At 53.3% G+C, this 14671-nt stretch overlaps 1 protein-coding gene across 1 annotated transcript; it reads right to left on the bottom strand.

Moving 5' to 3' along the window:
- Positions 1 to 497: 497 nt before the first annotated feature.
- On the bottom strand, positions 498 to 13295 carry TBX3 (T-box transcription factor 3). The gene is made up of 8 exons (XM_080649999.1): positions 12916 to 13295; positions 11097 to 11364; positions 10121 to 10180; positions 9710 to 9856; positions 7502 to 7578; positions 6364 to 6521; positions 4304 to 4980; positions 498 to 2596 (listed from the first exon to the last, which is right to left on the bottom strand). The coding sequence occupies exons 1-8, from the start codon at positions 13290 to 13292 to the stop codon at positions 2135 to 2137; spliced, it is 2226 nt and encodes a 741-aa protein (XP_080506125.1). The 5' UTR covers positions 13293 to 13295; the 3' UTR covers positions 498 to 2134.
- Between the last annotated feature and the right edge of the window lie 1376 nt (positions 13296 to 14671).

The raw sequence follows: 14671 nt of genomic DNA, 5'->3' as shown, positions 1-14671 counted from the left end.
CTGGGGGGGAGAGGGTCGCCCCCTGGCCAAGCCGCGGCTGGCTGCGGAGATTCCGCGAGGCTTTTTTGCACACATTTGGATTTCCCAGATCGAGGGGGAAACGGAGAGGGTGGCTAAAACGAAAACGTACGCCGTCCTGCAGCGTCTTTGCGGTCGGATTCGCGTGGGAAACACTGACTTAGGGAGGGGAGCATTCTTTTTCCATTAAAACTGAAGTATCTGAAATTGCTATTCTATCCAGTTCCAATCAGCCCCCTTCCGTCTCTCGTCCTGCTCCCTAATTTAAAGGAAAAGTAATTTCAGATTGGAGCGGCCGGCTCCCTTGGCGGAGCAAGGGACTTTTGTTTTTAGCTTTGTAACTTGAGTGACATCTCATTTGGGTTCAGTGGGGGCGGTCTTAATTACTTAAAGGCGAAGGGAAGAGGGTAGAGGGAGGCAGGAGAGGAAGATCCAAGGTCCCTAAAGCAAGCACGTAAGGAACAAGGCCCAAAGTCATTTCAATAAAAATTTATTGAAATTTCATGACGTTTTAAAGGGGGGGGGGGTTACAGAAAAACCAAAGAACTCATCGATTATAACACAAAATATACCTTCATGAGTTTTTGTCTTTAAACCATCTCAGCACCTGACTTTTGAACTGTGAATCTCTCTCTCTAAAGGCACCAATGCAAAAACACCATCAATATTGAAGACAGTAGTCAATTCCACTTCTTTTGGACGGATACCAGAGACTAGCAAACACAAATACAAGAGAAAAATTAGGAAGTCAAGCCACAGCCTCTGCAACCCCCACCCTGGGGTCCCCCTCCCCCCAAGCAACCTCAGAACCACAAGGTGGGATGTTACATTTTAAGGAATTTAAGGTGGAACTGGGAAGTGGTAGGACCACCTCCCCAATTCTGGGCAAAACAGGCAATAACACTTTCCCTCACACTTGGACATTAAGTTTTCTTGGGTTTTGTTTTTTTTTTTTTTTGCGGACAACTGTTTTGAAAGTGTGTTGGTGTTGGTGCAGAAAGTGTTTTCTAGTTTCAAAAGCAATCCTGTGACCTTGAAATAAAACTGACTACAGGGAATCCACACAAAACTGGACAGCTGGGATCCTATTTACAGAGCTATGTACAATGTCAATAAATTAAAGTTTAATTTTCTGAGCATTCATATTCCATCTATTTACAAGAGTTATCAAATAATTACATAAATACTTTGCTAATAGTCTCGCTTCTTCTTTATTATTTTTTTTAAAACCTTGTTATTGCATATACAGGAAAGAGAAAGAACCCAGAGAGTGACAGGCAGGAATCCTGCTACGGAGCTTAGATAAAATAAACTCGTTTTTTTCGTGTCTTTCCCACCCCTTCCCTTTAAATCCGCCGCCAACGAGAGTTGGGGAAGGGGCGTGGAACCATGTTCTTTCCCCTCTAAAAGCAAGCATTCCAAAGGAAAAACCACAAGTACATCGCTGTGGGACATGCAAGGAGAGACCTACAGTGGCTCTTAAAACATCACAATATTAAAAAGACACAGATTACCTTCAGAGAGACTAAACAAGGCGGGCAGGGGCTCCCCACCCCCACCCGAAACAGCGCTGCTTAGTCATTTATTGAGAACTGATACGCAAGTCACTAAAAAGTTTTCATCTTTCACAAACAGAATCATGTCCATGTACTCATTTGCCCCCGGTATATATTTTTTTTTAATTTTATTTGTTTTTGTTTCCACTGGACACGGTGAAGGAAAAAATATATATAAATCTGCACTGGGAGAGAAACTTTTCAACACCCCCCCACCCCCCCATCCCGTGGGCCTGGCTATCTTTTCCTTCCCAGGCCCCCAGACCAGCCTCCTGGAGGTGCTCTGGACAGGCCAGTTTGAACTCCCACCCCCAGCGGCTCCGTGCCACAGACGTTTCTGAGCCCCCGGAACCTGCACCAGGTCCCGGGTATATAAACCACGCCAAGAAGACAGGGCTTGTTTCTAGCACATTCTCTCTGGGGAATCCGGCACCCCTTCCCAGACAGGACCGCACCAAGCCGGGCTCACCCCACCGCGCGCCCGGGGTGTCGTTTTCATCCCACAAAGTGCACTGCAGACGGGACGGGACTGGAATGAAGAGCCTCTGCTGGGGAGGGGCCTACGGGGACGCGCTGCGGGACCTGTCCGGCTTGGCTTCCAGGCCGCTGACCAACCGCTGGATGCTCTGCAGTTCGCTGGTGGCCGCCTCTTTCTCGGGGCCGAGTTTGGGCGACAAGGACACGGAGCTGGAGGAGAGCGTGGAGGAGCGGCTGTTGAGTTCCGAGCCCGAGTCCACAGCCACCGAGGCCGGGCTGGCGGCCAGCGCGGCGGCTTTGGCGTCCAGGGGCCCCGCGGCCGCGGCCATGGACGGCAGGGCGGTGGTGAGCAGGCTGCTGCTGTCGGGCACCGGCACGGGGATGGAGTAGGGGCTGTAGCGCAGGCGCGGGCGCATGGTGTTCAGGTTGAGGAAGGGGTGGCGGTGCACGGAGCTGGAGGCCGCGGCGGAGGAGGCGGCGGCCGCGGCGGCCATGTACGTGTAGGGGTAAGGGAACAGGCTTCCGAAAGGCGACATGGCCAGGCCCTGGGGAGGGAAGAGAAACGCGGGCAGCCAGTCAGCGAGGAGGGGCTGCGCGGTGGGGAGGAGCCAACCTGGTCTGCTTCCCCACCACCTGGGGACCTCCAGCGAGGGGGCAAGTCCCGGTTCTCTGGGGGGGGGGGGCTGGAGGGGGAGGAGGGGGTGGCCACTCAGACTTATTTATCTAGATCTACATCTTAGCTGTGTCACCTAGGCGGAGGTCCTTCCCTCCATGTGCCTCAGCTTTCTCATATAAAAAAAGAACCACAGGGAAATATTAAATAATTCATATACTATCGGGAACTTTGTGGACATTAAATGAGCTAATGCCTTCAATATGCTCCTGGGGTGCCCGGCTAACGGGCGGATACACATGCTCTCGTCAGGGTCAGTTGTTGCACCTGTCAAATGGGGCTGTGGTCAGTTTACCACCCCCCCCCCCCCGTGGTGGCGAGTATGAACCAGAGGGCATACATTATTCGGCATAATTATTTCTCACTCTTGGTCCCCTGCCGGACCCTTCCACTCCAACCCTAGAAGTTTCACAAAGAAAACAAAACAAAACAAAAAAACACACAAACAGGGAAGATCTCGAGCAAAAGAAAACTAGGGAGGAGGAGGAGGGACACAGAGACAAGAAGTCGCCCAGCCTGATAGGCTGGTGTTGGAGAGAAACCGAGGCAGGCCCCAGGGCACAGGTGGCAGCAGCAGAGTGTAAAATCCAGGGACCTGGGCACTTCTGTCCCCGCCTTGAGGTGCCATTAGTGCTCGTGTGCCCACAGATCACCTGTGACCTGGTCTGCAGGAGGGGCCAGCGGAGGAGATGGCAGGAATTGAGAAAGGCCAGAAACCAGCCCTTTTTTCTCAGTCCCTTCCTCCCCTCCTCCCCGCAGAGAGGGCGGCCAACCCTGCCTCTTGGCTCAGGGAAGGGAGACGAATGTGCTCACACAAAACACAAGGCCAGGGCGTGCAGAAAGCCTCCCGGAACCTTTTCACCAGTTCAGAGTGTTTCCAAGCGGCCGAGCCTTCCCCTGGCCACCCGGTGCCCCAGCACAGCTGTCTGCACCACACAGAGGCTGCCAGGCTGCCCCTCAACCCCGACATTTCCCACGTGTGCACACACCATTAACCCTTTGGGGAACAGGCTGGCCTGTTTGGGACGGGAGCAGGGGAAAAGCTTCAAATGGGAGGAAAGGCTGGGGGGATGAGAGATTCAGTTCCCATCCCTGGGGAGTCACTTCTGCTCCCCAGGCCTAGGCCTCTCTCTTGTCTGATTCCTTGTCTGACTGCAGCGCTGAAGCTAAAATCACAGACGCTGGGAAAGGCCCTGGAGTCAGGCTACCTGGGGTAGAGCCTTACTCCACCACCTACCCGCTGTGTGACCTTGGATAAGTTCCTCAGCCTCTCTGGGCCTCATCTATAAAGTGGTGATAACCATGCCACAGAAGTCAGAATAGATGAAGTACTCAGAAGAGTACCTGGCACCACATAAGTGCTGTGTATAGTTATTATTACCACCTACCTACCTACTCTGCTAGAAACATCCCTTCACTTAGAAAAAAATTTAAGTATTTTTTGGGGGGGGGGCAGTGTAAGGTGGTGATGAATCTAGGAGATACACCTTACACTTAGCAATTATCATCATATAAAGCTACTAGACCAGAGGACTGGGGGAGGGGCTGGGGAGGAGGCAGGAGGAAGGAGCATAAATACCTGAGAGGCCAGGACGTGCTGCTGGAGGTGGAAGGGCAGGGTGGCCGCAGACGCCCCCGACAGTCCCTGCGCCGCCGCGGCGGAGGCCATGGCCGTGGAATCCAGGCCCGACACGCCGGTGGAGGCCCCGGACACGGTGGCCAGCAGGGGTCCCATGCCCGCGGCCATGCTGGAGAAAGCGCCCCCCATGGCGAACTGGCTGGGGTGCAGGAAGAGCGGGTGCCCGTTGAAGAACTGCTGGCCCGCCAGGCCGGGGGCGAAGCCGAGGCCGGGCAGGGGGCCCTGGCCCAGGTGCGCGGTGGCCGCGTCCGTCTGCACCGTGAGCGGCGCGAAGGCCTCCTTGGCCGGCAGCGCGCGCGCCTCCTCGGCCTTGGACGTGGCGGCGCCCTCGCGGCCCGGGCTCCGGCGTTCCTCCGCGCCCAGGCCGCGGGTGCTGGACGAGATGGTGGCCGGGCTGTGGCGCGAGTCGGGCGACGCCTTGTCCAGCCGCCCGCTGTCCCGGGGCCGGCCGCCGGGCTCGGCCGCGAAGAGGTGCGCCTTGGCCGCGGGGCTGCCCTTGTCGCGGCTCGGCTCCTCCGACGTGGTGGTGGAGATCTTGGCCGCGTCGCAGGCCTCCGGGCCGTGCTCCTCTTTGCTCTCGGCCTCGGCGTCGCTCTCACCCTCGCTGGGACACAGATCTGCCAAAGAGGGGACAAAAGCGTGGCGGAAGGGCATGAGCTCCAATCTGGGCCGGTGGAAGCCAGCTCCCCAGGATGAAACCTGGCTCCGCCGCTCACTAGCAGGGTAACACCCGGCAGGCCCCTTAACCTCTCTTGTGCCTCAGTTTTCTCATCTGCAAAATGGGAGTGGTGATACTCCATAACTTTAGTGGAAAGATTCAATAAGCTAATAATGAAGACAGACCAGGCCCTCCCCCCATAGACACCTCTCTCAAATGGTAATGGATTTCACTATTTTTTACGGGCAGGGATTGAGCTCCTACTGCTGTCAGACTACCTTTACCTGCCTTTCAATTGCAAATTTCCTTTTTTTAAATAAAAAGGAACTCACACTAAAACTCACTGTGGGAACACCTCCTAGCCACCATCCGGGTCTTTGTTTAGGGACTGATCAGCGTCTTCCACAAATTTGTGAATTCTTTGGGAAGGATTTGTTTGGAGAGAACCCTGACATTGAATTGGTGGTGGCAGAAACAACTCCACACACACTCAATGGAGCCTCCAATCGCCCGGGCCCTCCCTGCAGACAGAGATGGGTGCCGGGCAGGCCCCTCCCGGCCCCCAGACAATCATAGAGGTTCCTTTTGCTTTCACACCACACCACACCCTTTTTCTGGGTGTCCTACCAGAAAAAGAAAAAAAAGGCAAAGGGATCTTATATTATGTTTAAAGCTTAAATGGATTGAGGACATAAAGGACCTCCATTTGATGAAACGGAAAAACAGGTCTCTTCCCGTTGCCAGAGCGTGTGTGTCTTTCCAGATAAATAGTTCTTTGCTCTTTAAACACAGGAAACGGACCGGGGATTTGAACGGTCTTGTCCCCTCCCAAGCCCTCCCCTCCCTCCGGGACTCACACCCCCGGAGGTCCACCTCTCTCGCCGGTTGTGGCTCTACCACTGGATGTGTTCTAGGTCCCCTTCCCTTTCCAGGTGGCAGAGAATCCCTGGCCTCCCTCCCCCACCCCCCCAGGCCAACACCTTTGACTTTTGAGTTCAAAGATGGTAGAAAGTCAGTAGTTGTTTGGAGACAGTGTGTGTGTGTGTGGGGGGGGGGGGTTCCAGGCATGTTTTCTAAGCTGCCCCCACCAAGAGGGAATATAGACACCACCCTACTCACAGCCCAACTGAGGTTTGGGGGAAGGGGTTCTGGGCACTCCTTATACCAGCTCAGGGAGGACACGCCTGGCACCCTTCTGCAGCGCTGGCTCCTGTTTAGGGACTTCTAGGAAGGTCTGCAGATTTTGAGGGACAAGCTCCCTGGTGGGTGCCCCAGCCCCCAACTCGCCCAGGCCTCCACGACCTGGAGACCCGAAATCATCCAGGTGCCCAGGCTGGCTTACCTTTGAGGTTGGAGGTCCCAACAGTGGAGACAGCCGGGGAGGAGGACTGAGCGAAGCAGCTGAAGGCTGCCTGCTCGCTGGAGGACTCGTCAGAGGTGCCGGTGTCCTTTTTGTGTCGGTCCTCGTACACCCTCATGGACTGTAGGGTGAGCTGTTTTCTGCAGAAGCCCACACCCAGCGTGAGACCAGAACGTCCATCCCCGAGTCTCACACCTCACCCCCGGCCACCCGTGGGCAACGCTGACTGCCACCTGCCTGCCCCAGGGACAGCCACACGGACCCACACATTGTTCTTGACTCTCTCACTGGGCTGAAGACGTGGCCCAAGGGTGTCGGTGGGAGCAGGCTTAAGGTGCATGCATTCAAGATCAGGGTTTCATCAGGGAAAGGGCCTGGGTGTGGGCTGTGATTTGATTTAAAAACAAAAAGCTGACAAACTCCCCACTGGTGGCTAAGATGGGAGGAAGTGGTTATTTCACGCTACACTTATCTGTGATCCGTTCCTATTAATTGGAGTCGGGGGGAAACCTACTTAGACGTTAGAAATTACTTTTTAGCGCCTCAGGGCTGGTAGGTTAAAAATTTGGGCTAATTTTCTGGATTTTAGAAATTCTTTGAAAGCGGGTGGGGGAGGGGAGAACTCCTTTCATAGACCCTCCAGCTGTCTGCTTGATGCAAAATGATCCCTGTACCCACAAAGGAGGGAGCCCCGGATTGCTCCAGGGGCTCAGTTCTGTCTGATGGTATTTGCAAGAATTCCAAAGCATTTTGTGAATGGCTTAGTTCTTTCCTGGGACCTGTCCAGGAGTAACTTCAATTAATTAGGAATTAATAGCATCTGTATATAACTGATTATCCCTGTCCCTTTCTTCCCGAGAGAACCATGGTGTGGCCCAATGTCCTTCAAGGTGACATGTAGGTGGTAGAAGAAATAGTGTACGGACATCAGCAAGCACGTGGCAGAGGGGAGTTCATGACCACCTTCCCCCCTCCCCCCTAATATGAGGGCCTGCACCCCACAGTTGAGAGGCCTGCACCCCACAGTTGAGAGGCCTGCACCCCACAGTTGAGACTTGGGACCTAGCGAAGTGAAGATTCTTCTAAGTTACCTGAGAAAGAAATAATTGTCTCAGCTCACCTTTTCTCTCTCCTGCCATTCCCCGTGTCCCGGAATCCTTTTGCGAAAGGGTTGTTGTCTATTTTTAACTGGGTTATCTAGAGGAGGACACACAAGCAAGAAAGACACGACCTCATTTTCTAGAACGTTCTGAGTGTTCCCCTCAACTTAGCCGTTTACTCGAAGTCTGACTGCCAACAGGAGAGGTGGCTGGGACGTGCGAGGTTAAAGAGAAAGGGAGAGGGGTTACAGGCAGATGTGTGGAGGGGCCTGAGGTAAAACCCAAGGGGACTGTCCCACGGTGTGCCTCTCCCACAGGGGGCCAGGCCAGGACTCCAAGCTGAAATGACCCCGCCTGGGAAACGCCTCATTCTTTTCTCTGGGCAGCCGACATCTTGGGCTTAGAAATGGAAAAGTTGTCAGAGTTGTCAAAGGGACAACCTGTAGACTTGAAAGGTATGATTTCATTTTGCGTTTTTTTTAGTACCATGCAATTAATCATCAGATACGTTGTGGCACATTTCTTAGCCCCCCACACCCCACGCACACACAAACACACACACCGTACACTCCAACCTTTTCCTGGGACTCTACTACGGTGATTTATGGGGTTTTGCTACCCTTATGCCAGAGTGGGCTTGATTTTTTTTTCCTGGGTGGGGTGGGTGCTTGAGGAGTGACAATATTGACAATTGCAGATTGAAAAGGACTGAGTGACCACTGGAAACATTTGTTTTCATTTATATACTTCTGCCACAGCCATTAGGTAGGGAAGGCCCGTGGTCTCTTTGTCTGATCAAAAAATTGCTACAATTTAGCCGAAACCGGTTTGGCTCAATGGATAGAGCGTCGGCCTGCGGACTGAAGGGTCCCGGGTTCGATTCCGGTCAAGGGCATGTACCTTGGTTGCGGGCACATCCCCAGTGGGAGGTGTGCAGGAGGCAGCTGATGGATGTTTCTCTCTCATCGATGTTTCTAGCTCTCTATCCCTCTCCCTTCCTCTCTGTAAAAAATCAATAAAATATATTTTTAAAATAAAAAAAATTTGCTACAATTTATTATTACAGTAACAAGGTAAGATTCCCGGGCTCTGGGGCTAGAGGGAGCATGCATTCTGTGGGATGAGGGGAATGCCCTCCTATGTCGTCTTCCAAATCCCTTCCCTTTGGGGATAATAACGTGCCTAGAGATCTTTGGAGGAAGCAAAGCGCCCCCTGGCTGGATCGTTGTTCTTGGAATAAATGCTGGTGCACTTAGACTTGCAGGGACAGGAGGCCATGATACCTTAGTCCCCAGACTAAGACGCCACACCTGAAACAGCCGGCCCCGGAGGAACCCCCTATAGTGACAGTGAATTCAAAAGGCAGGGTGTTGTCCTTGGAGGGCACTCTCACTGGGACCAGGATTCAGAAGTTGAAGAGCAAGGGTCCTCAGCGTTCCCCCGCCCCCCCAACTGCCTGCTAAAAGTGTCTCTGTGCTCCGTGCCCATGACCTTCAGGCCACCATAACTGTACATACCAGGTGCTGCCTGCTGTTCCATTTGGGGACACTCCTAATCCCCAGCCTCAGGGCCCGGGAGGAAAAAAAAAAACTTCCAATTGGTCACCTCCTCTCAAAAGCTTCAGACAACTCAATTAGTATGACCCTGTGATCAGAGTAAGTTTTTCCAAACACACACACACACACACACGCACGCACGCACACACGCACGCACAGACACGACACACCATAAAAAACACAGCAGCATAGAAGGTAATAAAAACCAGACCAGCTCCCCGCGGATTTCTGGCTAAGAAAGAGAAGCAGCTCCGCTGGGCTTCTTCTCCCACGATCCCCCATGGCTTCTGCCTTAAATCTTTAGTTGGAACCTGATTTCTTGATCCTTCTTCCTGAAGGGGAAGAGGATAAACCTCGGAACAAACAGGAGAAAGCCCTGGGGTCAAGGGTGGGGTGGGGGTGGGGCGGGTGGCATCAGACACTGGTCACTGGGAGCTGCTCCCAGACAGAGCTGGTCAAGTGTTTTGTTGTTGTTGCTGCTGTTGTTTTCTTTTCTTTTCCTTCTGCCTCTGCCGTGTACCAGCTCCCCCTCCTCACTCCCCAAAGCTCCACGGACAGTCCAATGGCAAAAGGAAATGCAAGACCCCCATCCCAATTCGCACCCTCACCCAAAGCAGCTTAAAGGGCAGGAGCAGTCTGACCTTTAAGGCCCCCAAAAGCGTCTTTGATTACCTTATCATTCTGGTATGCTGTCACAGCGATGAATTCGGTTTCGGGGAACAAGTACGTCCGAAATGTACTATATGGAAGTTTCAGGATGTCATTGGCTCTCACGATATGAAATCGGGGCTGGTATTTGTGCATGGAGTTGAGTATAGTCTGCAGGGGCAGGCGGAGGAGAGAGACACAGCAAAAAGGGTACTTAGCGGGACAAACAGGATCCTCGGACCCCTGTCAGGCTAACAGCTACCCCACCGGAGGGCACCGCGCTTGCACCGAGCCCCCCTCCAGGGAGCACCTCCTTGGGCACTTGTCACTCCACAAATGTGATCTTCTGGAGAATCCAAATTGCTCGTCAGCTTCCACAGGGTCCCCCCCACCCTCACCATCTCAGGTTCATTCGAACCTTGAACCCTAGCCTACCTGAGTACCAAAACTATAATTCCCCTGCCACGTTGCGTGATCGCTTGGGAAGGCCAAAGTCTTAAAAGATAGAAAAAAACATGCATTTTAATTTACAAAATGATTCAGTCCTTTAAGCGTCCACTAATTGACGAGCCCAATCCACTTAGAGCCCAGAGAGGCTGAACTCCACGGAGGAACATTTATGCCCTAATCAAATCAAGGGCTTCCAATGCAATTCCTGCCGCTGAAGAAATTTCCGCGCCTCCTCGCCTTCCTGGGCCTAATCTTTCTGCTTATTGCTCGCTTATCACTGTTTATTTTTGTTGAAATGTTGGGGAGGGTAGGGGCCCCGGGGCAAAAGGTCCTTTGCTAGACTTTTACAAGCAATCCACATCTTCTGGACGTTTCTAAGTATGCTCCCACCAAATATATAAATATACTCCCAACACACACACACACACACACACACACACACAACTTTGATTCCGGAGGTCAGTCTCATTTCTAGTAAAACCTGACTTTCACCCAAGCCCAATTCTTTTCGAGTAAAAGAAAAAAAAAAAGAAGTATTTCCCAAAATGCAATCACGCCCTTTCACAACCTCCTGGAAGCCTTGAACTTTCACACTCTCCCAAGAATTACTATGGCTGATTTCAAAAGAGAAGAAGGATGATCTGAAAACCTTGATGAACACATCACTTTTTAAAACCGAGTTTCTAACGGTTGGCTTTGAACTTCCACGGCCAGGGCAGGCATTTCCCCAGCCCTACAATCGCCCCAGAACAGGAGCCCTTCTTTCAGAGAGGCTGGGCCTTCCATTCTCCGAAGAGAAATACACTCTGCTGTGGACCCAACAAGTTCCCTACCTTTGGCCACAGAGAGGGAGAGAGAAGCCTGAGCAGAAACTCACGATTTTACATGGCCAGGGGGGAGCCCCAGCCTTTGCCGGAGCAGAGAAAGGGAACTTTTTACTGAGAGGAGCGATGAAACTTACAAATCCATGCTTGTCCGAGATGTTGTTGGTGAGTTTCAGTTTGTGGAAAGTGACAACTTTGGACATCCACTGCTCCCCGGTAGCCGGGCTGTCCGGGTGAATGTACATTCTCTTTGGCATTTCAGGGTCAGCCTTACCCGCCACCATCCACCGAGAATTGTGAAACTTATATCGACAGTCGTCGGCCGCTATAATGTCCATCAACAAAATATATTTGGCTTTTTTATCCAGCCCAGAACACCTTACTTTAAAAGGGGGAAACATTCGCCTGCAATAAGAGAGGTGGGAAAAGAAAGAAAAATAAGTCACTTAGAATCCTGGGTTTGATTCTCTATTTACCGTAAAATATTTAAATCAAATTTAAAATGCTTGGGCGAGCTTATGTTTCGGAGTGGAGCGGCTGTTTTCTGCCACAGCAGAAGTATCAAACAGAGTTGCATTTATATTTAAATGTCTCAAGATTCAAAACAAGTGAGTGGTAGCATTCCATTTCTCTCCATGGTCTCCTCATTTCTTTATATTTTCCTGTCTGTGTGACTTCACAGGTTCTTGCCCCTGCCTTCTCCCTGACCAGCTCTACACCGCTCGGGGAGGGTTTTAAAAGCGTGGTCAGTTAAAGCCGGAATTTTTCACCCGCGGGTCCAGGAGAAAATGCTGCACTTATCAAGGAAATGAACGTCCAGTTTCTTCTGAAGCAGCCCCGCTTCAGAGCAGCAATCCGGCTGCTGGCGGAAAATGAAACTGGACTTGGGCGCGTTCTAAAACCGAATTTTGTAGCTTGGGGTGAATTCCCAGGCCTCATAACCAGCCCGCCCGGGCGGAGCTCACCGCGTTCCCCCACTGCACAGGTCAGCCCCGAACTGCCAGCCTGGGCCACCAACCCGCCGCTTGTTCCCCAGAAGTGCTGGGGTTCTATCCTCACGACTTAAAAGGAAGCCCTTCTCTGGGAAACTCGCTACACGTCTCCTGGGTTTGAGGGTTTTTGTCTCCAACTTTGGCCTCATGTAACTTGGACAGACAGAAAGCTGAAGACATCTTGAGCGGCGTTTTATTTCTATTCTTTCAACTTGATGCCTTGATCGACTTCAAGGCCATAAAAAAAAATCAGCGATTTTCAGGCAAGGACCTCTGTGTGAAATATGGTTGAGAATATTTGCACACAAAACAGAAGCATGTGTCTAGATCTTCCTACTGCTCCTTGAGTCTGCAAACATAATCTTAATGATCCCCGAATCGCCCGCTGAACTCTCCCTTGGATTAGGGACACGTGAAGCGGGGAGGACAAACAAACCCAGCCGCCCTGCGACTCCGCTCTGACCGGCAGCCACGGGCTCAGGCCCCCTCCGGCCCCGGAGGCCGGTCTGGTGGACAGAAAGAGCCGGGGGACCTGGTGTCAGGCCTCCTGCTCGCACACAAAAGAAAGGGGCTTTAAGTTTTTCTCTCTGAGCACAAAATGAAGCAGACAAAAACACACAACATCAACAAAGCCAGAAGGAGGTTCCAGAAAGGTTTGAACAGGGAGACTCGATGCTGTGGGGTGGGTTTCTTTCTTCCTGCAGAGAAGTCTGGGCTCTCCCTAAAACTCTGTCCCGACGGGAACCCAGGCTGCAGTCAGGCAGGGAACGCCAGCGCCCGCTGACACCCAGGTAAGCTGAAATTGCCTGCCACGGGGCAGGCCCGAGCGCCTTTGCACAGCTCCAGGGGCACCCAAGTTTCCCTGCAAGCCACAAGGACTGACAACCCCGCAGTTCTGGGAGGAGAGAGAGAAAGGGAGGAAAGACCCTCCAAGAGTCTGGGGAGGGGCCCTCTGCTCGCTTACCTTCCCGACTTGGTAATGACCATCTCGGTGCCCCGCTTGTGGAACTGATCCCAAAGTTCTTTGGCCTCGAGGTGCACCTTGGGGTCATCCTCCACCTCTTCCTCGGGCTCCATGGTCTTCAGAGGCCTCAGATGCGCCTGGGGCCCCAGGGACGAGAAAGGGATGCCGGTCTCGGCCGCCCCCACCAATTGATCCATGATCGGCTTGGCCAGAGCGCCGGGCAGCGAGAGCGCCGCGGCGCCGTTGGGAGGCAGAGTCAGCGCGGGGAAGAAAGGCGGCTGGTGACCCAGCACCGCGCTCATGGCGAAGTCCGGCGCCCGGTGAGGTAGGAACGGATGGTAGGCCATGCTTGTCCCAGGAATGACCGGATCTCTCATGGAGAGGTTCCTCCACTCCGGGCGGGGCGCTGGGCTTCAGCGGGGACAAGTCCGCAGCTGCTGTTTTGTTTTGATTAACAGCAGCACATAATTTTTTAAAAAAATAGGCAAAAAGAAAAAAATCACAACAAAAGCACCTCGCAGAGAGGGTGTTCAGTGTCTTAGTGTCTTTTGGGGAGGAGAATGCCGCTTTTAAAGGGGGCAAGGCGAGCGATCGGGAGACATGGTCGCGGGGTGACTGTCCTTGCGTCTTGCGTGTCTAAAAAGCCGCCCCTGCAAGTCGGTTTCGGAGGCGAGAGGAGCGAGCAGGCTGACGACTCGCGCCTGAGCCCCGCCGCTCAGCTCCAAACGGACACTCAGCCCTGGGTCCCAGGAACCGCGCGCCCCAGCCCCCAGTTCTTTGTTGCAAACGCGAACGGTTCTCCTAGGAGACTTTTTACCTTTTCTTCTCCTTCTTCGTCCCCCGCCCTCCTATCTCTTTTCCTCTCCCTTCCTCGCAGGAGGCGCCTGCAGTTGCGCTGGACCCCGCTTGAACCGCCGGCGAGACAGCGGGAAAAGTCTCTCTCCTTAAAAAAAAAAAAAAAAAAAAAAAAAAAATCTCGGATTTAAGCCCTCTCCTAGCAGCGCTATCAAAACTTGAACTGCACACTGGCTTCCGTTCGCCTCCTCCTCCTTCCTCCGCTCCGAGTCTCCGGAGGGTGTCCGGGTTTCAATCCGAATCTGGCCGTGCTCTGCTCTCGCGCCTGCCGTCTTCCGTGTCCTAAAACGTGAGCGAATTCGCTTCCAAAATCTGCGTCCAGACGCACAGGGTAGGGAGTCTGGAGGGAGGGGGCGAGGAAAAAGGAGGGAGAGCGAAAGAGAGAAAGAGAGGGACGGAGTGGGAAAGGGAGTGCGAGGAGAGGGAGGGAGCGAGCAAGCCGGCGAGAGCTCCTCGCCACCCTCCACCGCCTCTAGAATTCCCCGGGCGTCTGCTCGGCGGCTCTAGAAGGTCGGGCTCTGCTCTGGGCTGCGGGGAGCCGGGGGCCTCTTGATTGGCTCTTTGACGCTTTCGGACCAATTGTGTTGCTGCATAGGCGTGGTTTTCACAGGTCGAGTGCTGGGAGGGATAGAGCCGAGTTATAAAAAGAAGGTGTCGGAAACTGTAACGTCGCTGCGCCGCATCGGTACTACTGCCTGTCCTGTGAATATGTCAACATGATCAGAGGGAGGGCGGGCGCCACTGGGGAGCGCGCACACTGAGTCGCCTCTAGGTGGCTTATCGAGAGATCGCCGCAGCCCAGAGCTCGCTCGCCTGTTCTTGCTCAGCCCAAGTCTGAAATGCCTCAGTCATCCAGCCGGGGATCGAGGGAGGAGGCTGGGCCCGGGAGGAAGGGGAGGGA

This window comes from Plecotus auritus (genome assembly GCF_963455305.1).
Source record: "Plecotus auritus genome assembly, chromosome: 13".
Taxonomy (NCBI): domain Eukaryota; kingdom Metazoa; phylum Chordata; class Mammalia; order Chiroptera; family Vespertilionidae; genus Plecotus; species Plecotus auritus.
Note: the sequence above shows the minus strand (reverse complement) of the source record. Positions and strands in the feature narration are given on the sequence as shown.